The 25,627-nt window shown below is 49.1% G+C and overlaps 1 protein-coding gene across 1 annotated transcript in view; it reads left to right on the plus strand.

Annotated features, from left to right (window-relative positions):
• The window catches only part of DDX46 (DEAD-box helicase 46), a 970,300-nt gene that overhangs the window by 221,063 nt on the left and 723,610 nt on the right, over window positions 1-25,627 (plus strand). Inside the window, exon 6 of the mRNA XM_086931496.1 lies at window positions 19,563-19,708. Within this exon, the coding sequence (XP_086787622.1) occupies window positions 19,563-19,708 (146 nt within the window). The remainder of the gene's footprint in view (window positions 1-19,562; window positions 19,709-25,627) is intronic.

Raw genomic sequence — 25,627 nt, forward strand, 5'->3', positions numbered from 1 at the left:
TTGCGGTCCTCGGTCAGCCCCCCTCCGCCCACTCATGGAGGATGGGGGAGCCGAGTTGACAGTGTTGACAGTGCCAAGGGCTTTGAGTCTTAGGGCTAGGGCTTAATGCGTCCTCCTAATGCAGAAACACGGGCAGTATTTGATTTATGCTTGCCCTACTTCAAGCCACTCACCGATAGAGCCGGATGGAGCCCGCAGTCCGCAGCCGCAGCAATCATACGTCCACGGATTGTCCGCAGTCCGCAATGTGGACCACCTCCAAACTGCCTTTTAACCAAAGGTCGCCAGTTGCCAGGTCCTTCAGGAGCACGGTCGCTTTTTTTTCCCGTTTTTCGCTCAACCCCCCGCAGCCACTTGCTAACAGCAGACCCGCAAAGTTGCGAGAGGGAGCAAAAGGAGAGACCGATCCGTTTGCTGGCTCCCGGAATTTGCGGCTGAATGGCGGCTGCTCTCTCGGCGTTCTCGAACACCAGCGGTGTACCAGACCAGTCCCAGTCCCGGTCCTAACAGCGGGCCCGCAAGGGTAAGCAAGAGGGAGAGACCATTCAGTTAGCTGATTCTCCGGAATTTTGCGGCAGAATTGCTGCTGTGGCTCTCTCGCGTTCTCGGCGGTTGCTACTCAGATCCTCGGCGGCGTCCAGTCCTCTCTCTCTCTCTACCCAGGTAAATTGCCACACGTTCTCAGCCATTTTGCTGATCTAATTGGCTACAAGCACATGTGGCAGATATCCCAGTGTTGGTGGCAAATAAAAAGAAAATGGATGGCATAGTCAGACTCCGTTATCTTGCAAATAAATGTAGCTGAATTATCCTCCTTCCACTTATCTGTAAAGATATTCAACCCAGGTGTTCTCAATCAATTAATCAATCATATCATTTGTAAAGCGCACTACTCACCTGTGAGGGTCTCAAGACGCTGGGTTAGGGAATGCTGCTACTGCTCGAAAAGCCAGGTCTTGAGGAGTTTTCTGAAGGTCAGCAGGTCTTGAGTCTGCCGTAGGTGGATGGGGAGGGTGTTCCAGGTCTTGGCGGCGAGGTGGGAGAACGATCTGACGCCGGAGGTCGCTCTCTTTAAGCGGGGGACAGTGGCGAGGGCAGCGGAGCGGAGCTGGTGGGTGGGGGTGTAGAAGCTGAGTCGTCTGTTGAGGTACGTTGGTCCGGTGTTGTGGAGTGCCTTGTGTGCGTGTGTGAGGAACTTGAAGGTTATCCTCTTGTTGACCGGGAGCCAGTGCACGTCTCTCAGGTGGGGTGTGGTGTGGCTGCGGCGAGGGATGTAGAGGATCAGGAGTGCAGAGGCGTTCTGGATGCGTTGGAGCCGTCTCAGGAGTTTGGCTGAGGCTCCTGCGTAGAGGGCGTTTCCGTAGTCCAACCTGCTGCTGACGAGTAACTGGGTGACTGTTCTTCTCGTTTCAATGGGGATCCACTTGTAGATCCTGCGGAGGGAGTTGAAGCAGGAGGAGACGGCGTTGACCTGTTTAGTCATGGAGAGGGTGGAGTCGGGGATGACCCCATGGTGCGTGCATGGTTGGTGGGTGTTGGAGCGGTTCCCAGTGCGTTTGGCCACCAGGAGTTGTCCCAGGCCGAAGGGAGTGGATCCGAGGATGAGGACCTCCGAGTTCAGCTTCAGTCGACTGTTCCTCATCCATTCAGCGATGGCCTTCATTCCTTCGTGAAGATTGATTTTGGCTTTGTGGGGGTCCTTGGTGAGGGAGAGGATCAGCTGGGTGTCCTCGGCGTAGGAGATGATGTTGAGGTCATGCCGACAGGCAACGTGGGCGAGCAGTGCCATGTAGATGTTAAACAGAGTTGGGCTGAGGGATGAGCCCTGGGGTACGCTGCAGATGATCTCGGTGGCATCGGAGCGGAAGGGGGGGAAGGCGGACGCTCTGTGCTCTGCCGGAGAGGAAGGAGGTGGTCCAGTCCAGGGCCTTCTCTTGGATCCTGGCGTTGTGGAGGCGTGTTCGTAGTGTGTGGTGGCAGACCGTGTCGAAGGTGACTGACAGGTCCAGGAGGATGAGGGCCGCTGTTTCTCCATTGTCCAGCAGGGGCTTGATGTCATCGGTGGTGGCGATGAGGGCTGTCTTGGTGCTGTGGTTGCTGCGGAACCCGGACTGGGAAGGGTCCAGGATGTTGTACTCCTCGAGGTAGTGGGTCAGTTGTTAATTGACGGTCTTATCAATTACCTTTGCCAGGAACAGGAGCAGGGAGATGGGCCGAAAGTTCTTGAGGTCCTTGGGGTCCGCCTTGGGTTTCTTGAGTAAGGCGTTGATCTGGGCATGCTTCCAGCTCTCCGGGAAGGTTGCTGTCTCGAAGGAGGTGTTGATGACTTTCCGGAGATGGGGTGCGATGGATGTGCTGGCTTTGTTGAAGATGTGGTGTGGGCATGGGTCTGACGGAGATCCGGAGCGGATGGTGTTCATGATCTTGATGGTGTCGTCGTCGTTGATGTTGGTCCAGGAGTGCAGGTAGTTGGTGCGGATGGTGGTTGTGGGGGCAGAGGTTTCAGTGGTTGTCGGGCGTTCCTGGTGTTGAAGCTGTTGTGGATGTCTGCGATCTTGCGGTGGAAGAAGGTGGCCAGCGAGTCACGTAGGTCTTGCGAGGGTGGAATGTCATTGGTGTTGGAGCTGGGGTTGGAGAGTTCCTTCACGATGTTGAAGAGCTCTTTGCTGTTGTGTGCATTGTTGTCTAGGCGGTCTTTGAAGGAGGCCCTTTTGGCGGATCTGATGAGGTGATGGTGTCTGCGGGTGGCGTTCTTGTGGGCTGCGTGGCTGTCCAGTGTTCGTTCACGGAGCCAGATCATCTCCAGCTTTCGGCAGATTTGCTTGGAGGTCTAAACATGACATACAAACAGCTAGCATTCCTGTGACTGTTGATCCAGACAATGAGGTGAGGAGTCTTCCTTTAAAAATTAAATGAATGCCTTGTAGGCAAGGTTCTGCTGATCAGACTTCCTTTAACACTACCTTCTGATATATTGGTGAGGGGAGTAACTGTGGAATTTTTTGTGCAAGGTGAAGGGGACCATTTAGGTGAGGCCAAGCCTTTTGTCTTTCTTGAATGCCTTTTCAGTTTGGCTGATGACAGAGTAGTGCTGAAACCTCACACCTCTTTGTGCCTCTGTTGTTGGTGCTCCAGATGCTGCTGTGAAGAGTGTCATTACACAAAGGCTTTGTCCAGAGAGCAGTCTAGCAATGGATATTTGAAAGGAGTATCAACAAATGCCTCATTTGGCCTTTCTATGTACGGTCCAAGACCTAAAGTTTATGTGATTTAAAAATATTCAGTATCTAGAGATGAATTAAGAACTGATTTGAGACTAAATTACTACTTTGCTTCCCTTGGTACTATTTTTTGGCTCTGGCCGTAACAACTCTGCCAGATCCAAATCGCCTAGGGATTCTCTTAATAGGGTAATGAAAAATTTCCTAGCAATAGTAAAGGAAAGTTTCAATTCTATTAAGGACTCGGAGGCAGGGATTAGGCTGTACTTTCTCCACTTTATTTTCACGATGAGCCATCAGGATCACATAAACAGAACAAACTATATTTCCCATGAGTCCTCTGGAAATGCAATAACATTTTTTTATAAACCATGTCCAATCAGAATGCGGGACCTCTCATGACTTCCCCTGGGGACGCTCTATCCTCCTCTTTCTTCGTGCGAACACAACCGATCATCCTTTTCACTCCTGTTTATCCGAGTCTGACCCTGACAAATCAACGATGAGAAATGTAAACACAGTCACTCTCAGAAGAATCTCCAAACATCACATAACCCAAGAAAACATGAACGACGGCCAGCATTGGGTGATAGTGAACAGTGTATGAAAAGAAAACATTACTTACTTCAGTACGAAGACTCATCGGGAGGGACGTCATACCAGGGTGGGCTAACCCTCTCCTCAGAGTCCTTAATAGAATTGAAACTTTCCTTTTGCGATTGCAAGGACATTTTTCATTCTATGCCTGGACCGGAGGTTCGGATTAGGCTAGTTTAAAGCTTGTCCACCACCACGGGTGCCAGGCCCGGCACCTGTTTAAAATAGAACCATTTAAAGGTAGACTCTGAGGACCAGTCCACAGCATTCAGGCTGTCCTCTAGCCGCGTTCCCAGGCAGAACACCTTGGAAGCCATTGCTCCTCTTGTGGAGTGGGCTCCAAAATGGGAAGTAACTATGTCTTCCTCTTGCATAGTCCACCAGACCCATCTGGCTATAGTTGGGGAGGGGACCACCCTGTGCAGTTTAGTAAGAGCAATGAATAACTGCTGAACCCCATGTGGGCGAGCTCCTCGGTCAAAGCTTCATAGGCCTTGAGCATTCAAACCACACACAACTTGGGAACGGCTGGAAAAGCAGGATAAGACACCAATCATGAATTACACTTCGTCCTTCTTGATATATGGAAAGTGACCACCTCCCGGGTATACACCCTACCTGTCGGTTCCAGTGCTCATATGTCCGAGAACCTTCAACAAGAGATCAAACAAAGCAGGGTTGCCAACTTTGCAGATCTCTGCTTCCTGGACAGATACTTGTTTGAAGGCCATGAGCGAAAGAGATTGAGAACCTTATTCACATCCCAAAGGGTTGAGTATCTAGGCTCCGTAGGAGAGGAGAGTCTAATACCTCACAAGAGCTTGGACACCAGCGGATGGTCCCCTACTGGGTGACCATCCATTGGGACATGCCCCGCCGGGATGGCTGATCTAAAAGTGTTAATTGACCTATAAGCCAGCCCCTCTGAAGCCAACAAGGGCAAGAAATTCAGAACATGGACAATTGCGGCCCCCACTGGTTCCACTTGATGTCCATTACACCAACTCCCCCATCTTGTCCAGGCGGAGTGATATCTGTTATTAGTGCTATCAGCCCACGACTTGGCAAGAAGGTTGGCAGCTTCTGCAGAAAGTCCTGGCACCTTCCAGCGTTCCCTGAAATCCGCCATGCCATAAGAGACAGAGCCCCCGAAAGAAGCAGGTGATGAGGATTCCCTTGGAGATCCTGAAAAAGGGGTAGATTGATTGAAAAATCCCAAGAAAGTTCCATCAGGACTGGAAACCAACGTTGAGATCTCCAAACAGGGGTTATCACCACCAGGTCCGCCTGTTGTATTAGAACTTGGGCAGACAGCTGCATAATCATTGCAAAAGGGGAAAAGCGTAGCCCCTCTCTGAGCTCTAATCCTGGAGAAATGCATTCACTGCAGCTGCTCCTGGATCCGGGTGCCAACTGCAATACCTCTCTAACTAGTCATCCAGACAAGAGGCAAAGAGATCGATCATGAAGGGGCTCCAACAGGCCTGAAACCCCGGGAACACCTCTGGGAGTAACTTCCAATGGCGAGAATGCCAATCCGCTATCTGATTGGAGGAACCTGGGAGGTGTTCCGCTGATGGGGAAATCTAGTTTAGACAGAAATCCCAGAGATCCCAGGCCAGATCCGACTACTTTCGACCTCGTCCCCCCCAGGTGGTTGACATAACAGACCGCTGCCATATTGTCCGTCTTGAGAAGTACACAGCACTGCATCCTGTCTTTGGTCCAGAATTTCACTGCAAAGGACCCCACCATCAGTTCCAGGCAATTTATGTGAAGTTGCTGTTCTTCTGAGGACCGTCTTCCGCCTGTGAAAATGTCCCTGCATCAGGCCCCTCAGCCTGAACCGCTGGCATCCGACTCTATCGCCAAGTCTGGTTGGGAACCATAAATGGTACGCCCGATCCATCATCGTAATTCGATCTTTGCCTCCTCCGAGAGAGGAACAAACTGAGAGTATGTTAACCCTCTGTGTAGGTGTGAGCTCTTGAGTTTCTGCAACTCCCTGTAGTGCAGAGGGCCTGGGAAAATGACCTGAATTGAGGAAGAGAGGAGGCCCACCACCCTGGCTAGATGGCGAAGGGAAACTGAGGTCTTGGCAACTGTTCGCCTGAGTTTGTGCTTGATCTTGGACAGCTTGCGAGAGGGGAGGCTTAAGGTGGCCTCTACCGAGTCCAATATGAAACCTAGAAATTGGACCTTCTGAGAAGGAACAAGCATGGACTTTGCCTCGTTGATCATGAAACGTAATCATTCTAAAAGGCCAATTGTTACTTGGAGATGAGGGATCAATCGTCGAGGGCACTGATTCATCAGAAGGATGTCTTCTTAATAGATTATTAGATTGATCCCAAAGGTTCTGGACCACCGGCCTCATGACCTTGGTGAAGCACCATGTGGAGGATAGACCGAAAGGGAGTGACAAATTCGAATATCTGCGAACTCCACTGAAACAGAAGGAAACACCGAAGAGGGGGAACATCGGGATCGTCAGGTAGGCATCCTTGAAGTCCAAGTGGACCATCCAATCCTGACTGCAAAAGGTCCCGGAGGAGATGATGAATCCCTTCCATTTTGAAGTGGTGATAGATTAGCCACCTGTTGAACTCTGAGGTTCATCACTGGACGACGACCCCCATCCTGTCTTTCCACCAAGAACACGTTGCTGAGGAAACCCCTGGGATGGAGGGTCGAGTGCACCACATCTTTGCATAGAGGTCGTAGACCTCCCTGTCTATTAAAGCCATCTGCTCCAGGGAAAAGGCCAGCAGGTTGGGGGGAGTATTCTGAATGGGGCAATTGTAAAGCTCTATCTGAAAACTCTGGACCGTCTGAAGGACCCAGGCATCAGGGTGGTCCAATTGTGAAAGAAGAGTTGCAGTCTGTCCCCAATTATTACATCCCCGAGTTCTGAACCCTTACTTTGCTGGGCACTGAACGAGCCGTTTTCTCTTCATTTACCCCCTCTCCATCAGGGAGACCTGCGCGTGGGATAGAAATTCCTGAACTTGGCTGGGTCCTGCCACTGTGTTCTGCGGGACTCTGTGCCTCGGTTGGGGGCCACGACCGCCGCCGCCAAAAACACGGGGAATAAAGATCCCCTTAATGGGGGTTTGAGCCTTGTCTAAAGAGTTGAAAGTATTGACAAACTTCCCCAACTCTTTGACAAAGGGGTCCCCGAATAGGTTGCCCTCCGCTATATGGCCAGCCTCCAAAGTGGTTAGCTCACCCAGCTTGGGGGCAATTATAATAAATTTTTTCCAGGATGATAATTGCCCTTTGGGCCAAACTGGAGAGCGCCTCGGGAGAGATGAGGGACCCGGAAGATTTTGCATCCTCCGCCAAGTTGAGGATTTTAGCTAGCGGGCCTGGCACATCGAGCAACTTACCTTGGCAAGATCGCCAAAAGCAATCTATCCCTTTTTTGGGATCCCGCACAAATTTTGTTAAAGTGGCCATCTTGGTGTCTATTTAAGGTGTGAGAGACACTTTGCCCTCCAGCGCTGGTCTAGGGCACTCACCGCGGAGACAACTCCTCACCTCCTTATCCAAGGGCTTCCTGAGTCTCGCTGCAATATAGGACGCCACCTTAGGGGCCGAGGTCCATTCCACTGACCTGGGTTGCAGCAAATCATGGGGGTTCAACATGTTGCGCAACTCTTGGGGCTCTGTCCCCGGACCTGTCGCCGCCGGGCACAAAGTTTTGCCCGAATCCCCATCCGATGTCTGGGGCGAGTTGTCCTGATCCCCCGCGGAGGAGGCGGTGGGATCCCCGGAGTGCTAGAAAATGGCTCTGTATATACTGGACCAAAGTAAGGTAGATTGTGCACAGAGTCCACAGTCCCCAGAGGTATGGCAGAGGCTAAAGGTAGATATAACCTTACTCTCTAAAGTGGTAGCTTGGTCGAGCAGTAAGGCAGTTTCAGAGGACAGTGTAAAGCATTTGTTGTTCATACTCGGTCAGCAAATGGTCTCACACACTCAAGAACTGAACTCTAGGCCAATTGTTTTATATGTAAAATATATAGTTTATTTATTTGTTTATTTTAGAACTACAAGTAGGTATCATAAATACTTTCTCAGAATGAGATGTTGCAATTGAATACTTTCAAATAGCAATAGACTTTTAAATGCAATAGTTACAGTTGTTGCAATATGCAACACAAGTTAGACCCAAAATAACATTGAGTTCAATGGGAAGTTGTAAGTAAATGCAATAACATCACTTTACAAATGGTTTTCTTACTCCGGGCTGGATCCTGGATTCAGCCCTGGTGAATTTCCTGTTAACAGTTGAAAGAAATCGTTTTTGTTACACAGGTGATTTTTAAGGAATATTTGTATGTTTTGAAAATCGACACTTAAAAGAAATTTTGATACAAACCAAGCAACGCAATCCTATGGAGGAAAATCAAGTTAACGGTAAGTCAGTTATATTTACATTTGAAGGCCAGTGCTGGGTACAAAGATCCAGCACTAAGGTCTCTCCTGCTAGCAGGTGAGTAATTTCGTTTTTGTTGTTCGGACGATTTTGAAGGAATATTTCAAAGTTGCTAAACTCGACACTTAGAAGAAATTCTGAGTGAAACCCAGCCAATGTTACCCTATGGAGAAAATAAAGTTATCAGTCTTTGGGTAAGTACTCGGCTGGCAGAGTTAAGGTTCTGGGGGTAGACTCGGGGTTCTCCCAGGGTCAGGCAAGTACAGTCGTTACACCCTCAGCGGCACAGGGGCAGCCGGGTGCAGAGTGAGTAGGCCCAATGTTATCCTACGGAGGATAGGGGGCCTTTGGTTGGTGGCTGCTAGCAGGCAGGCCACGCGGCTGTGGGAGCTAAGCCTCTGGTCACTTACACAGGGCAAGTGGTGAAGTAGGATAGGACAGATGCTGCACTTCGTGTGGCACTCTGGCGGCTGGGAGCAGGGTGCTTTTGGGCCTTCGGGCGCCCAATGTAATTCAATGGGAAAGCTGGAAGTTGAACAAAGGCTGCAGGCTTGGGGACGGAGATTCTTCAGGTGTGACCACCACTTCGAGAGGTAAGTTGGGATGTTGGAGGGTAGGTAGACACCCAGGAGTTGGGCACAAGGGTTCGTGGGGCGCCGGGTGCAGGGGTGTCTTTTGGTGTTGGGAAATCTTACCCTCAGCTGGTCGCGGTTGAGAGGTCCCTTGTTGTGAGGCTGCAGGCGTCGTCAGGAGCGTCGAGGAGGGTCCTTGGGTGCTGGATTCCGGGTCACAGTCGCCGGGGGGGTGTCCTTGTGGTCCCTGTCCTGGGGTGAGTACACCCCCTATCCTGCCACTCTCCAGTGGGAGGGGGCAGGATCTTGGCTCTAATTGGGTAGGGCTCCCTAGTCTCAAAATGGCGAGATCTCGGGGTTGTGCTTAACCTCGCCTCCCCCACCTGAGGGGTGGGGTTGGCAGAGGTTGGCACACCCCCTTTTCTTCCTTTGTTTTTCCCGTCTGACTTCCCGCCAGAGTGGGGGTCAGAACCGGTTGGGGCCAGTTGCTGAGTACAGCAAGTGACCTGGAGAAGCTCACAAAGGCTGCATGCCTTTGAAGCTTCCCCTGCCCATCCTGGGGGAGGAGACCTAGCACCTCGTCCCAGGACGTGCATTGTTGCAGGCCCTAGAAAGCGGAGGGCTCGCTACCCAGGTGTCCAGCAACATGTCTGCAGAGTGGCAGCCTAGGCAGCCCCTCGGTCCAGACACGGGATGTGGGTTGGTTTCAGGGGGCAATTCTAAGTTGCCCTTTGTCCCTTTGTCGTGCATTGTACATTAAATCCCACACTGGCTTCAGTGCAGGTTTAATGTGCTACGAAGTTTGATACCAAACTTCTCAGTATTAAGTGTAGCCATTATGGTGCTGTGAAGGTCGAAATGACAACCTCCCAGCACCATATACTTTTAATGGCATCACTTCACTCACAGTGCCCAGGAATGGCCCAGGGTACTGTAGGGGCACAGGGCTCATGCACCTGTGCCCACACCACTGGCATAGTGCACCTAGCTAGAGGGGTGACTGAGGTATGCCAGGGCAGTGCGTTTGTGGGCATGGCACACAGGGATGTGTGCCATGTCGGCTCTGTTTAGTTATGCACCAAGACACTCAGCCTGCAAAGGCAGTGTGTGTGTGTCTGGGTCCAGGGCCTCTAAGAATGGCACAATATGTGCTGCAGCCCTTAGGGGCCTTCTCTGGTCACAGTGCCCAGGGTACCTACTGTACCATTTTACCAGGGGCTGACCTGTGGCCAGAGATACCAATTGGGTTTAGACTTCAGTGCAGTTTTAGGGAAGGAACACAGGCCCAGGGTACCTGATTGGCAGGAAACCAGGGCACACTCAGTCAAAGTACTTCAGCAAAAAGTGGGGGCATACCATGCAAGAAAGATGGCACTTTCTCACACGGAGGGCCCCCCAGCCCTTCCAATGTGTGAGTGGGATGGATAGGCTCTGTGAGTCCATAACAGATTTTTTTCAGGTGTGCAAATACGTCGACGTCCACCCCTGGCTCCTCCGCATGCTTAGGCTCTGAGGCAGAGGTGTAAGGCTGTCCTGTAAGTAGGGGATCTGGGACCCCAGGATGATCTTCCCTCTGCCATAGGGGTTTTGGGCACTGCACCTGGAGCTGGATGATCCTCTCCAATGGAGCCACCACCTGGGTAACTGCCTTAAGGATGGACCTGTCCATCACCTGACAAAAATGATCATCAATGGGGAGGTAGGCTATCTCTTCTTCCTCCTCCTCATAATAATCATCAAATTCTTCCATTACCGCAGTATAGCCTACTGAAGCTACTGCCTGAGGGGAAATAAGATAGGGGGTGTCACCCAATAGTTAGTCAGATGTTAGTACTCTATAGTCCGCCCACCGTGTATCTAATGCAGGGTTTAGGCCCCCAGGACCTTTTTTCCCTACTACTGTAAGGGTATTTCCCTGCCTGTGCCGGTCCCTTATCACTGCAGAAAGATCTTAGAGCTGTGTTGGTGTTGTGCTCCATGCGGGGGGCTCCGCAAACTGTCTCGAAACTCTATTAATAGAGCGTATCAGTCCGCCCCTGTGTAGAAGGTATGGTGCCTGTGCGTGTGTCAAAGCTCTCTGTGAAGCGGAAGACAGATGCAACAGCCGCCCGGGTGGGTAGAATCGTGCTAATCGTGTAATTACTGACCGCGGTTCCCCTAGCGGTCAGAAGACTGCCCCGTGGACGGAGCCTGAGACTGGAGGGGAGCGGCCGCGAAGGTGGACTAGAACATTTTCGCGGTCGCACTTAAAGGAAAAATTAAGATTAATGGCAGCACTTGGTAAACGGCACACAAAGCATCATTAAACATGACAAAATAAGGTATTAGTAACTGCAAACACATGAAGCAAACAGCATTAAAAAACCGAACGGAGAGAAAACCCTTTTCTCAGACTGCTGGAGCAGAGATGAGAGGAGGATAGAGCGTCCTTGGGGGAAGTCATTGGAGCTCCTGCATTCTGATTGGACATTGTTTATAAAACGTTCTTACATTTCCCGAGGACTCACGGGAAATGTAGTTTGTTCTGTTTATGTGATCCTGATGGCAAAAATAAAGTGGAGAAAGGACAGCCTAATCTGAGACTCCAGTCCTGACATAGAATTGAAGGCTGTGGTTACAAATTAGAACATCAGATAGCCCTTCTTGACAAAATTGTGCTGCCAAAAACGGAGACGGTGGAATTCTAACTTTTGTGTTCACATCAAGTAGCCCACCTTGGGTTGGAATTAACCTGAAAGTGAACATGCCTCCTGACTAGCTAATTTTCCCACCTGTCCTGGTGCCAAATGGGCCAGAGGAACACAAAACTTAGAATTCCACCGTCTTGGTTTTTGGTAGAAATGGACTCACCGGGTTAGGGTTATGCGCACTTTCCAGTCACCTTAAGGATAAGTAGCCCATTGGCATACCTGTCACTCAGTGCTTAATTTGTAAAATATTAAGTGCAGGTGCTCAAATTTTTTTAGGAGGCCCCACCCACTGCATATGGCTCCACCCACTTTCTCCCCTGGCTCCACCCACTTACTCTATCGCTTGACCCAGTTCCTCAACTGGCACTGGTGAAAGCCAGATGTAATAGTGTGAAATATTCTATCCTGCAACCCTAGGTAGGTGGTAGGTTGTGTTCCCCACAGAACTGAAGGTGGGATAGTGATGCGAGGGCGCCACTGCTTTAATAATAGAGTTAATCTTAAGTGGTTTTGATAGGCACCCTAGAACAAACGTGGATAGAGGAACTCCTGCTTTGACTGAGGCGAAGTGAACTGTGAGGGAGGGAGGGCTGAGTGAGTTGCTTTCAGGGCTGGAAAGGCAGACAATCCAGGTGCTCAGCCCCTCTGTACATGCTCAAACCCTGTGACACATACTAGGGGCAGTTAGATAACACTTGTAACAGCATTACATTTTGGAAACTACATATGCTAACATGGTCTAATAGTGACGATCAGTGTTATTCATGTTTTGGTACCTGCTTGTATAAGTTTATAGCTTTCTTTTTTAGATTCTTGCACTCTGAAGCAGGCCACGAGTTGCATGTGGTGGCGATATCTATAAACCACCACATAACACATTATTGGATAAATGCTCTCAAAACTATGCTGAGGTCTCGTGAAGAGTGAAGGAGACAGGAGTATAACCCATAGACCAAAATGGGACTGGGTGCGTAAATTATGTCAAAGAACAATGTCCCACTAGGTATCAATAACAAAGACAATTCAGATTTTTGCATACAGTACGTATTGCAAGAAAGGAACACCAGGCAGTCAATACATTTTGTGAAAAGGTTGTTAATCACCAATTGCATTAAACACGGGAAGCACAGTTAAAGGCAGCACTGTACATGAAAAACATCATGAAGCAACCCAAATAGCACTTGGTGGAAATGTGATGACGCAGTGATAGTGACGACGCAAGTGAAAGTGAAAGACAGCGTGGTCGGCGCAAAATAATAAAAACAATCAATTAAAGGCTTTCACATTAAATATATACAAGTGGACAAGTTCAATTTGAGATGGTGATAAGCCTATTGGTAGTGCGCCGTGAAATCGCGCTGTTGTTGTCGACGGCGTTTCGATCCTCTATGATTCGGGATCCTCTTCAGGACAGCGTTGGCGTTGATTTAGGGTGCTGCATGGGAAAATAATTAATATTAGGAGATCGGGCTTGAAACGGAGGCTCAAAGGGGAGCGTAGAAGTGAGCCGAGTGATCTAGCGCTTCACAATTAACATGAAGTCAAAAGAAGGGGGGGGGGGGGAAGGAGGGGAAGAGTTGGTATCAATTGGTGTGGCCAGTGATGGATGGCATCCAATTATAGGTGCTTAGGGATGGTGGGACTAGAGTGGAGGCAGGGGGGGGGGGGGGCGGGGAGGGAGGGGGGGAAAAAAAAAAGGCGGAGGGAACAGGGGTTAAGTTGGACAAACCTGGAAATTAGGTACACTAACTGGATCCAGGGGTCAGTCATTCACCAGGTAGTGGGTCCGAAGCCTCGTATGCATTTGACCAGTGTAGTTTTAGGTAACTGCAGGGCGTCTAAAAATTGGAGAAGAATAGCAAAGATCGGTCTCTGGGTTTGAACGAACAGTTAAGGGAAGGTACAATTCGTCCATAATGCCAACAAATCAAGGTGGTCTATGCAGGTTACCTGAATCGCTGGAGGCTGGGAGTTGCGAGCCAAGGGATCTCGCTGGGCGGTAAATAATCCCTCCGTTTAAGTGGAGTGCCTAAAGGAGGATGGAAAGAGCGATTAGGCGCGTTGGTGTGAGGCCCGAGGCGGCGGTGGCACTTAAGCGCGTTGTTTACGGGACAGGGGGTAGTCAATTACCTGCGTTAGTCAGGCAGCGGCTGTAGATTCAATCTAAGCGGTAGCGTCCCGCGCAGGGTAGCGGGTTGACTGCAGTTAGGGAATCCAACCAGGAAGTAACCGGTCCGGAGGGGGAGGGGCTACAGGGAGAGGGGGGCGGGAGGGGGTGGGAAACAAGAGTGGTGATGACGCCCATCGGCTGAGTCTGTTCGAGTGAGCAGTGAAACGTGGTGGAAGAATTACATACATCCCGCTGTTGCAGTTACAATTCGATGAATATTTACAAATTACATCAATGTGAATATATGAACTCAAATAGCAGGAATACAGTAAAAACATTTTACGAGCCAAATTACAGTGTAAACATTTATAAGGCAAGCGCTCATTGTGCCTGAACGTTCAGAATATGACAGAATTCTAGTGTAGGAGGTTGGGGAAATTTATACAGGTATTTCTAATTCCACAAGGGTCGTAGTAATGGTCGGGACTGGGAAAGGAAAGGAGACATTCATGGAATTGCAAGGGGGTTCACGTAATGACCGTGCTACTCCATTCATCAAGGGTATTGAGGCCCCTATTTACGGAGTCTGTGAGTGAGATCCATTTACATTCAGCACGATTTAGGAGTGCGTTTATATTGCCACCTCTGGTTGGAAGGGTAAGATGCTCAATTACTTGCCACCTAATATCAGTGTCCCGGTGACCTTTTTCAATGAACGTTCAGGCACAATGAGCGCTTGCCTTATAAATGTTTCACATTGATGTAATTTGTAAATATTCATCGAATTGTAACTGCAACAGCGGGATGTATGTAATTCTTCCACCACGTTTCACTGCTCACTCGAACAGACTCAGCCGATGGGAGTCATCACCACTTTTGTTTCCCACCCCCTCCCGCCCCCCTCTCCCTGTAGCCCCTCCCCCTCCGGACCGGTTACTTCCTGGTTGGATTCCCTAACTGCAGTCAACCCGCTACTCTGCGCGGGATGCTACCGCTTAGATTGAATCTACAGCCGCTGCCTGACTAACGCAGGTAATTGACTACCCCCTGTCCCGTAAACAACGCGCTTAAGTGCCACCGCCGCCTCGGGCCTCACACCAACGCGCCTAATCGCTCTTTCCATCCTCCTTTAGGCACTCCACTTAAACGGAGGGATTATTTACCGCCCAGCGAGATCCCTTGACTCGCAACTCCCAGCCTCCAGCGATTCAGGTAACCTGCATAGACCACCTTGATTTGTTGGCATTATGGACGAATTGTACCTTCCCTTAACTGTTCGTTCAAACCCAGAGACCGATCTTTGCTATTCTTCTCCAATTTTAGACGCCCTGCAGTTACCTAAAACTACACTGGTCAAATGCATACGAGGCTTCGGACCCACTACCTGGTGAATGACTGACCCCTGGATCCAGTTAGTGTACCTAATTTCCAGGTTTGTCCAACTTAACCCCTGTTCCCTCCGCCTTTTTTTTTTCCCCCCTCCCTCCCCGCCCCCCCCCCCCCTGCCTCCACTCTAGTCCCACCATCCCTAAGCACCTATAATTGGATGCCATCCATCACTGGCCACACCAATTGATACCAACTCTTCCCCTCCTTCCCCCCCCCCCCTTCTTTTGACTTCATGTTAATTGTGAAGCGCTAGATCACTCGGCTCACTTCTACGCTCCCCTTTGAGCCTCCGTTTCAAGCCCGATCTCCTAATATTAATTATTTTCCCATGCAGCACCCTAAATCAACGCCAACCCTGTCCTGAAGAGGATCCCGAATCATAGAGGATCGAAACGCCGTCGACAACAACAGCGCGATTTCACGGCGCACTACCAATAGGCTTATCACCATCTCAAATTGAACTTGTCCACTTGTATATATTTAATGTGAAAGCCTTTAATTGATTGTTTTTATTATTTTGCGCCGACCACGCTGTCTTTCACTTTCACTTGCGTCGTCACTATCACTGCGTCATCACATTTCCACCAAGTGCTATTTGGGTTGCTTCATGATGTTTTTCATGTACAGTGCTGCCTTTAACTGTGCTTCCTGTGTTTAATGCAATTGGTGATTAACAACCTTTTCACAAAATGTATTGAGACTCCCTGGTGTTCCTTTCTTGCAATACGTACTGTATGCAAAAATCTGAATTGTCTTTGTTATTGATACCTAGTGGGACATTGTTCTTTGACATAATGAGGTCTCGTGAAGGCAAAGTTAAAATGAACTGAGATCCCTCGCTTCAGCGGCTGCATTGCTTTGCTGGAAAGCATCCCACCTTGGGTTTGCAGTTTTTTTTTTACATATTCACAAACTCGACCTAAAGGTATTGGAGCGCTACATGAGCACCAGATACATTACAAGCAGGAGAGGTTATGTTTTTTATAGGCACAGGGAAATTAAGAGATTTGCCCAGAATCACAGGATGTTCAGTTCACGTCAGTTTATTTATGCAATACTTAATACCTGCATTTATCTCTTTGCCTGTCGCCCTGGCTCATCATCTAGTATGCGTGACGGTGACCCATGATTCCTTACATCATGAGATATAATCTTATGAAGTTCCAATACTTCATGTATTGTTACGATCATCACAATACCTTTACTTACTTACTGACGTTTATTTAATTATTCTGAGGCCTGCTGTACGGCACACTGTTTGCTTCGTGTGCCTAACGCTGCAGCTGCACATCATGCTGGGGTGGGCAAAAACAAAGTGGGGACACTGATCACATTGTTCGACTTGGGACACTTGACTGTTGAACTCCAAGGAGAGACAGGCTACTAATTATTTGCAAGCAGCCATTGCTTATGCACTAGCGCTACAGCCATATCTGAATTCTTGTGGGATTTTTCTGAATTATAAATACACAGGAACAGGTGTTTTTTTAAAAGAAGAATCAAGCTTGGAGTTAATGCAAATTATTCAAGCTACATGGATAATGACGAATGCAGCGCAGGAGTGTAATCCTCTGAAGCTAGGAGAAAGGATTCCCCGACTGTCACCAATACGTGGGAACGATTAGTTCTATGCATTTGACACCCTGTGTTCCCTAGAGGGAGACCCTCCTCTGCAGAAAGGACGGAAGGAAAGCAATATCTGCCATTGCAGGGGAGGCAATGGGTGCAATGCGAAGAACCACGAGGGAAGCAAGAGATTTGTGAACGTGCACGGCCTACTCGCCAGCAACATGCTTCATGACCAGAAACCCTATTTTATTTGCCAATAAATATCATCCCTTAGGCACAACTTAAAAAACTTACAACATTGGCATGCCAGATAAATACGTACAGAACACTAAAAGCACAGGCGGCGCAAATTAACTCTCTCCATAGAAAAGTAAAATGAGTCTTGGTGTTACTTTCTCCAAATTGATATGAGGGTGGGAGAATACGCAAAGAGCACTGTAATTACGAAAACTGCAAAAGGGCCCAAGATATATTTAACACGCCCCCTCATATACAATTGCAATATGCTGTTACACTACAGGATCACACCCCTCCCTCCCCCACCCCCCGCAATAGTTGTGCAAGGGCAATTTCGGAAGGTGTTTTAACCCCGAGCTTTTGGTGGATACTGAGGCGTAGCTCCGTCTTGCTGCGCTAGGTGCAGAGGATCACAGCAAAGCATGTAAACTTACCGCACATGTTGTGGCCTCGCTCGAAGATCGTGGTCTTCTAATACACAGGCCCAGACTACGGCGGAATGAGCAGGACCCACTGCCGAAAGAAAGACGTACAGCAGGCAAATTATGTGCTGGTGCACCACGTGCACTCAGCAATATAGCAGAGCAGCCAATGAACAACTGGCAAACGTTCCCTCAGCCAGTCTCAAGCCCATAGTAAAGTATCCTAACATAAACAGCCAATTACGAGCAAGCAGTGAAGTCCCCACACGGGAATGCAAGGCATCACCCAATCAATCTACGGAGAGCAGAATAGTTTAATAAAACCCTGTGCCATCGCGGACATAACTTATCTTTAGTCAAATACATAGTGTGGTTACCTTATTAACAAGTGTACGCCGATACCAACCAAACAAATACATTGATTAGGGCAGGCAGCATAGAAAGCAGATGAACAGCACTCATGGGCTGCTTTTACTATTCAATCATGCAAAGCCTTATAATTATTCTACATTATCAAAACACCGACCTGATCCTGCTTCGCTGATGCGCCGGTGAGAGCAGCGAGGTCAGGAGGATTTGGAGCTGCGCAGAACTGCCCCTCTCCCCCGTGTGAGTCGGAGTGTGTGGAGAAAGCCGCGTGCGCCACGCCGGCGCCGCAGCCACTATTTGCCGAATTATTTCCAACATCAGGCAGCTGGGAGTAGATACAGTGTAGCGGCTAACTCTCTAAGCCACTCCATAGAGCTGAGAGCAGAGGTGATCTGTTTAACTATTTAGGAGCTCAGCAAGCACGTCTCTTGGAGCATCAGAGAGCCCACATGCATATTAACATATGTGCATATAAATGAAAAATACAAGCATCCATAGTTGTCATAGACCCGGCCCTGAGAAATATGTGCCGGTGCTAAGCACCGGCACAAATTAAGCACTGCTGTCACTCCTCTCAACACCCCTACATTGAGTACTTAGGAGGCACCCCTGATGCCATGAACTTGTATTTGATGCGTCCAGAAGAAAAGGATAAAGAAGAGCCAACAGACAAGAACTTAAGACTGCTGTGGACGTTTGGCCCAGACCTTGCCTGCCTGCACCAGTCTTGACAATCGTGACCGAGTGACTCGTCCTGCAGCTGTGCAACTACCAAGAGCCCCAGTAGACTGTCAGCCCTTTTTAAATTGCCAGCAATCTCCCTTGGAGTAGAGGAACTACTCCCATGCAGTCCGCAGGCACCGAAGAAGCAGAGTCTGTTTCACTGTGTTGCTACTCTCCAGTTAGCGCAATGCAGCAGCACCCCTAGAGGAGGTACCTGTACTCCTGAAGGTCAGAAATGTCCCCCCCACTGAATGTAAGGACACCAGGACCTACCAGAGCTGCACAGCACCAATACCTGGGGTACCGGACCCCTTACAGCAAACAAAGTCCGTGAGAGGCCAATCCGGATTCCAGTGACACAAAGCAGCTGGTGATTTTTGTACCCTCAACCGGTGAGACCCACAGCCTCGAGGACCTTGGATCCACAGAGCTCAGCGGACTTATCCACTGTGCACCCGAGCGCCCCAGCACCAATGAACCAACTGTGCCCTCTTGCTCCCAGGACCCTTGTGAGCCGAGCCCCTTTTTGGGAGCTCCCGGACTTGTCCCCAAGCCCCCCTCTGCAGCCTTTTTGCAGGTGGCCCCTCCTTTCCACCGGCATACTGTGCAAAGCTACCAATCCGACCAGCACCCTGGGACCCCAGAGCGGGTAACAAGTAACTGTTGATGGTACTTTGGACATTGGCCCCCTACAACCTTATTTCCCTAAGGAGACCCCCAGAAACTGACTCTAAATAACTGTATGCAACATATGCCTTTTTCTCCCATTGGAAAGCATTACTGCATAAAGACACATTTAAGTGAACATTTTACTTGCATGTAAAAACAGATGTTTTTAAAAAGTACTTATTTGATGAGGAAGTTCATGGTATCAAAATTTATATAAAAATACGACTAAATTGGTCTCTGATTTATTCTTGTGTCGGTCTCGTTTATTGCCTCTGTGATGACAACAAATTAGCACTGTCCTCTAATAAGCCTAAACTGCTCCCCCACATTACCTCAAAGAGAGCATTTGTTGATATCATTTTTGCCTCTGCAAACCAGTAAGGGTTGCCTGGACTCTACACAGAGTACCTCATTTTGGTCCACTTTATGAAGAGACAGCTTCCTACAAAAGAAAGTTGACACTTTTCTGTATTCACATTGCCAGTTTTAATTTTCAGACATTCCATTCATCATACATTTGAATGCTATTCTTTTTCTTTCTGTAAAACTCCAGATGATGAAGAGGAGCAAGCTGAGGGGGAAAAAGAAGGCACAGAGGCAGAAGATGAAGAACTGGATCCCTTAGATGCTTATATGGAGGAAGTAAAAGAAGAGGTCAAGAAATGTAACATAGGCAGCATGAAAGGTGGAAGTGAAAAGGTCAGATTTAATTTGGATTACAAAACCATTATATTTTAGATCCTTTTTGTTAAATGTTCAAAAGTAGACCAGAGCGTACAATAGGTTTTATGCCATGTCTGCCTCTAACAGACATTAGGAATCCTTTTGCTTTGGCAGAAAAATCCAGGGAAGTGTGTACACTTTTTGAGGGAGTACCTTTCAGTTGTTATTGCCAGGTAACTCCTAAGCCCAGTACTAACAGTGAGAAAATGTTGTTGGAGTTTTGTATGTGCAAGTTGTTGCATCTCATCTGCTGAACAGAATCTTTGATTTTTGTTAAGCTGTAAATTTATGTTAACAATATTAGTATTACTGCATTGTATTAAAAGTTTCTAGATTGCTGAAGGCAAAGACAGTAAAATTGTGATTAACGTAATTCTCAAAAATGTACATATTTTTTACTATTATTAATACAGCTACGTTTAGGAAACCTGAAAACTAGTGGGATTAGGTTGTGGAGAACGTATACACCATTCTTTTTCTGACTATTCTCTTGTGGTTTAGCAGTGCTTACAGTGATCTCTGTGCTTAGTGATTTAGGGAGGGCAGGGTGAGTAATTTGCTTTGTAACAATTTTTTTAAACAGTTCATTTGCAAACAAGTATATGCATAATGAAATAGTCTCTTTGACCTTGTAGCTTACTTACATTTTGCATCTTTACAGTTTCCATGCTTTCATGAGCCATGCTATATAGAGTGTTTCTGTACTATTGTGGGTAGGCAGGAGAAGGAGAGAAACCCCAGGAGAGTGAGCTCAAAGTAATACATCTAAGGCCTACAAATCTTTTTGTATTTTTAGCCCTGCCACTGTTGTGGTACACTGTCACTTCTGTCATATACCAGTCCATATTTGTATACCAGGTATCCAGCTCTGGTGCATTGGGACAGCGACAGTTTTGGATGCCCCATAAGAACCTTGTCTCCTCCCATTTACTAGAGTGCAATTGTAGCAAGCTTTCCAGTGTAGGGGACATTTTGAGATGGGTCCTTATATAGTTCACTCTGAGTTGAGGTCACTAGCAGTTCTAAATCTGCACCCCAGGGGCACAGGGGTAGTTGGGCAGGGAAGTTACTGGAAGAATAGTTCATATTCTACATATTGTCACCTCAGTTTTCGAATACTAAAGACCCAGTCATCCCAATGATGGGGCCAGACAAGTATGGGAGAGATTTGGGGGGTTGGAGCCAGCCCACATTTCCCACCAAATCACTGAGATGTCACAATTCATTGAAGAGAATGAAATAATTTCAGACTTCCAAACAGGATTCCGTCCGGGAAGAGGCACTGAATCTGCCCTCCTTGTCATCTGTGATGACCTGAAGAATACAGTAGACCGCAACGGGGTTGCTGCGCTACTCCTCTGGGACTCAGCTGCCTTTGACACTTTTGACCATGATACTGAAACAAAGTCTCTATGAAGCTGGCATAGAGGGGACTGCTCCAGAACAATGTCAGCCATACCCCACCTTTCTCGTCCAAACCATACTCAACAAAAGCAGGGGTCCCTCAAGGCTCTATCATCTTGCCCATGCTTTTCAACATCTACATGAAGTCATTACCGGTACTGATCAATCAATTTCACCTCACGTGCTATAACCATGCAGATGACACACAAAAACTCCTTCAACTGGAATGCCACAAGACATTGGAAAATCCCCAATTTTCAGTTGTCTCAGAGCCGTGGATCAGTGGATGACTTGGAGTCCTTTCAAATTGAATGCTTACAAAACGGATATACTCACGTGTGGCGATTGGAAACCTTATGACCCGCTTGTCGCCTGGCCTGATGAACTGCAATCAGTGCCTAAAGTATCGAAGGAAGTAAGAAACCTCAGAATGCCCAAGTGGACAAACTAGCAGGATCAAGCTTTGTCACTATAAAAAGTCTGCGACTAATTTTCCCTCATTTGGGATTTTCACACAAGATCCGAGCTACCATCTCCCTTGTTCTGTCCAAACTCGATTACGCCAATAGCCTCTACCACGGATGAAAAGACTACAACTGATTCAGAACTCTGCTCCCAGACTATTCTTGCATATCAAACAGCGAGATCACATCTCACCTGCCTTGAAAGCCCTACATTGGTTACCGGTTGCCAGAAGATCCACACCCAAAAAGCAATACATGGAATGGAACCGCTCTTCATCAGGAATATCATCATCAAACACATTCTACAAAGAAACCACCGCTCTAAAGGGGCACCTCACCTCAAAATTTAAAGATATAAGAAAAAAATCATTGGTGGCACATCCTGCTCTGTTCAAGCAGCCAAACTATGGAACTCTTTACCCCCCAACATAAGATCCACAGACAGCCACCTTATTTTCAGAAAAAGACTCAAGTATTGTCTCTTTCCCAAATAAGCACCATATGCAAACAGAAATTTACATTGTATCCCTCTGTATATAGGCATTTATTTTCACTATATATATGTACCTATCTTTGTGTATTGCTTTATATAAACATGTAGAATAATTGTTGTGTTAGAAGGCGACCTCAGGGGAGGGCAGGAAGAGTACCTGGCCACCCTGGGATCCACCTCCCTAGTTACCAAGACGAGCGCTGGCGGGAGACTTCTCAGGGGGAGAGTCTCGAACCTAGGATCGTACACACTGCACAAGCACCACACGACAAAGAGACACCACACCGTAGCTTCTTAAGAGCGTTTCTTTATCTTGTGATTCAAGGGATCTTTATGATCGGCAAAGGCAGGTGGTTACAAAGAGAGTAAGGTTCAAAGAGTCTTGGTTCGGGTAGGGGTAGCGGGACAGTCTTTCGGGATCAGTGTCAATATCGGTGCGTATCCGGCGCACAGCTCTCAATCCTCGAGCCGGGGGATACGATGAGATCTTTGGGGTCCAGCCGGACCCGGAGAGTCAGGGAGCCGCGAGTCACTCAGCAGGGCTCAAGCAAGATGTCGGAGGTCTTACGATCTTCAGGGGAGCCGCGAGTCACTCAGCAGGGCTCAAGCAAGATGTCGGAGGTCTTACGATCTTCAGGGGAGCCGCGAGTCACTCAGCAGGGCTCAAGCACGATGTCGAAGGTCTACGATCTTCAGGGGAGCCGCGAGTCACTCAGCAGGGCTCAGGTGTTTCAAGGTTGCAAGGGAGCCGCGAGTCACTCAGCAGGGCTCAGGGGGTTCCGGCAGAAGTCCTTCTCTGCCAAGCGAGCCGCGACCACGTCAGCAGGGTTCTCGTTGTTCCAGAATTGAATCTGTCGATAGTCCCGTAGCATCTCCAGTTATATGACTGCTCCTCTTTGATCTCCGGAGTTCTGGTCTGCGGGGGTCTTGGCACCTGGGGGCCGCTTGTTGGGGTTTCCTGCCACGCGGCCCTTTGATCCATTCATGTCAGGTTCGGGAGGAGTCCCAGACACACAGCAGGCGTGGAGCCAGCCCTCCGGGTGGCCGGAGGGGCGATCAAAACCCACTTCTCGAGGAGAGGTCGGAGGTGTGAAAGATACTGCTCCTTCTTCTCTCACTCAAGGGGAGGGCTCTGTCCTCCAGCCAGGGTGGTGCCTCTCGGCCTAGGCCGCGCTGGCTCGGGCGGCCATCTAAGGTGCCGGAAAGTGGGCACACAGGGCCTACGGGCCGGGAAGATGGAGGCACGGACGGGGAAGTCCGGGGATGGTCATGGGTAACATGGAGGGAAGGGTTGGCTAGGCCGGGGGACTCAGGGGTCTGTTGGGGTGTAAAGCTTGGAAGGGTGTTGCTACGGGTCAGGGAGGACCACGCCACGAGGCCGGGTCTAACATGCGTCCCCCCCAGCTGAAAGTTGTGGAGAACTACCCATCCTCTTGGGAGTTCTCTTCGCTGAGGCGGAAGAACCTGGAGAGGCCGTCAGCGTTGGCCTGGTTGGTACCAGGGCGATGCTCTACAGTGAAATCCATCCCCTGGCGGGAGATCTACCATCGCAGCAGTTTGGGGTTCTCGCCCCGCATCTGCAACAACCACCGCAATGGTCGATCTGTCTGGACGCGGAAATGGGTTCTGAACAAGTAGGGCCGTAACTTCTTGAGGGCCCAGACTACGGCGAACGCTTCTCGTTCGATGGTGCTCCACCTCTGCTCTCTGGGGAGTAGCCTCCGGCTAATGAAGGCAACAGGCTGATCTAGACCTTCCTCATTCAGTTGGGATAGTATGGCCCCAATGCCGTGTTCTGAAGCATCAGTCTGTACCACAAACTCTTTTGAGTAGTCAGGGGCTTGTAGCACGGGGCAGTACACATGGCTCTCTTGAGGGCGTCGAACGCCTCTTGGCAGGCAGGGGTCCACTGCACTTTCTGGGGCTGCTTTTTGGACGTTAGCTCTGTGAGGGGACCTACGAGGCTGCCGTACCCTCAGATGAACCTCCGGTAGTAACCGGTGAGGCCCAGAAAGGCTCGGACCCCTGTTTGGGTGGTGGGTGGTTCCCAGGCTTGGATGGCGTTGATTTTAGGCTGCAGAGGGGCGACATGCCCACTTCCGACCTGGTGCCCCAGGTAGACCACCGATCCTTGCCCGATTTGGCATTTGCTGGCTTTCACTGTGAGGCCTGCCTGGCGCAGGGCCATCAACACTCTCCGGAGGTGCTCACTCCATTCTGAGCTGAAAACACAGGGCCTACGGCCCGGGAAGATGGAGGCACGGACGGGGAACTCCGGGGATAGTCATGGGTAACATGGAGGGAAGGGTTGGCTAGGCCCGGGGACTCAGGGTTTGTTGGGGTGTAAAGCTCGGAAGGGTGTTGCTACGGGTCAGGGAGGACCACGCAACGAGGCCGGGTCTAACATGTTTAATTTTTTTTTTTTTAAGTACAATAACACTTGAATGTGAGAAGTTGGCCTGACATATGCTGTCCACTGTTCTAGTGGGCAACTTGCACCAGTCCAAACGACCCTTATTGATGGTAGGTTTAAAGACCACCTACATAGAAAGCTATCCTAGTGGTAGCTGTGGAAAGCAGCCTTCAGGCTAAGTCTTGAAGGAATGTAAAGCAGCTTGTTTTACCAGTCTATAATCTCATGAATGACCAAATGAAAGGAGAACCACACCAGGTATATATATAAAATATATGTATTTATTCTAAACACATCCCTCTAGTCTCTTTATGAGGCTAGAGGCAAAGGTATGTTCAGTAAACCTATTTAGCACACAGTAAATTAGCACAATATACGTTGAGCCCTAGGGGCGTACCAAACCATATATTAGGACAGTGGTATAAGAACCACGACTGACATGGATACAAGGCCTAGAGCCTTAAGAACCGCTGAGGCCACCAGGAACCACCCAAGGTAGTGACGCTGGGGACCCTCGTGGGACGCGTTCAATGTCTAAACACAGTCGGCAATCACCATTAACTTCAATTGGGAAAGTTGCGGTTGGAATTTTAAAGCTAAAGGACACTTGGAAGAGGATTTGGAGCAAACCCCTTAAGAACTAGGCAGTTATACCCACTGGAGTACCGGAGTACTCGAGTTACCTCACCCAGGGAAGCCGGGTGCATAGGTGTCTTTTGATGTAGGGTTTAGTTGTCGTTTTCAATGGAGGCGTCGACGACGACCAGGAGCTGGATTTGAGCTGTGCCACAAAGTATTTTGAATGCTGCGGTGTCTGTTTCCGGATTGGACCCAACAAGCCTTGGCCACAGCAACCCACGCAGAAAGCAAAAGATTGGCTTTGGTGCAGACCAGCATGGTCTGAGGGACTCACCACTTGATGGGGAGTCAGGGCACGTCTGGAGCAACAAGAAAAGCCCAAGAAACCGAAGAGTTACCTTCATGGGGACCCACCAGTGGACGGACCAAGGATCGCGAGGGAGCCTCGGGCGGAAATGCTAGAAGTGGCCCACGGAACACCCTAGGAGTGTAGGCCCACAATCTTCGGTGCAAATGGTGCTCGGGCTTGGACTACAAGTATT

This window comes from Lissotriton vulgaris, chromosome 7 (assembly GCF_964263255.1).
Source record: "Lissotriton vulgaris chromosome 7, aLisVul1.2, whole genome shotgun sequence".
NCBI classification, from domain to species: domain Eukaryota; kingdom Metazoa; phylum Chordata; class Amphibia; order Caudata; family Salamandridae; genus Lissotriton; species Lissotriton vulgaris.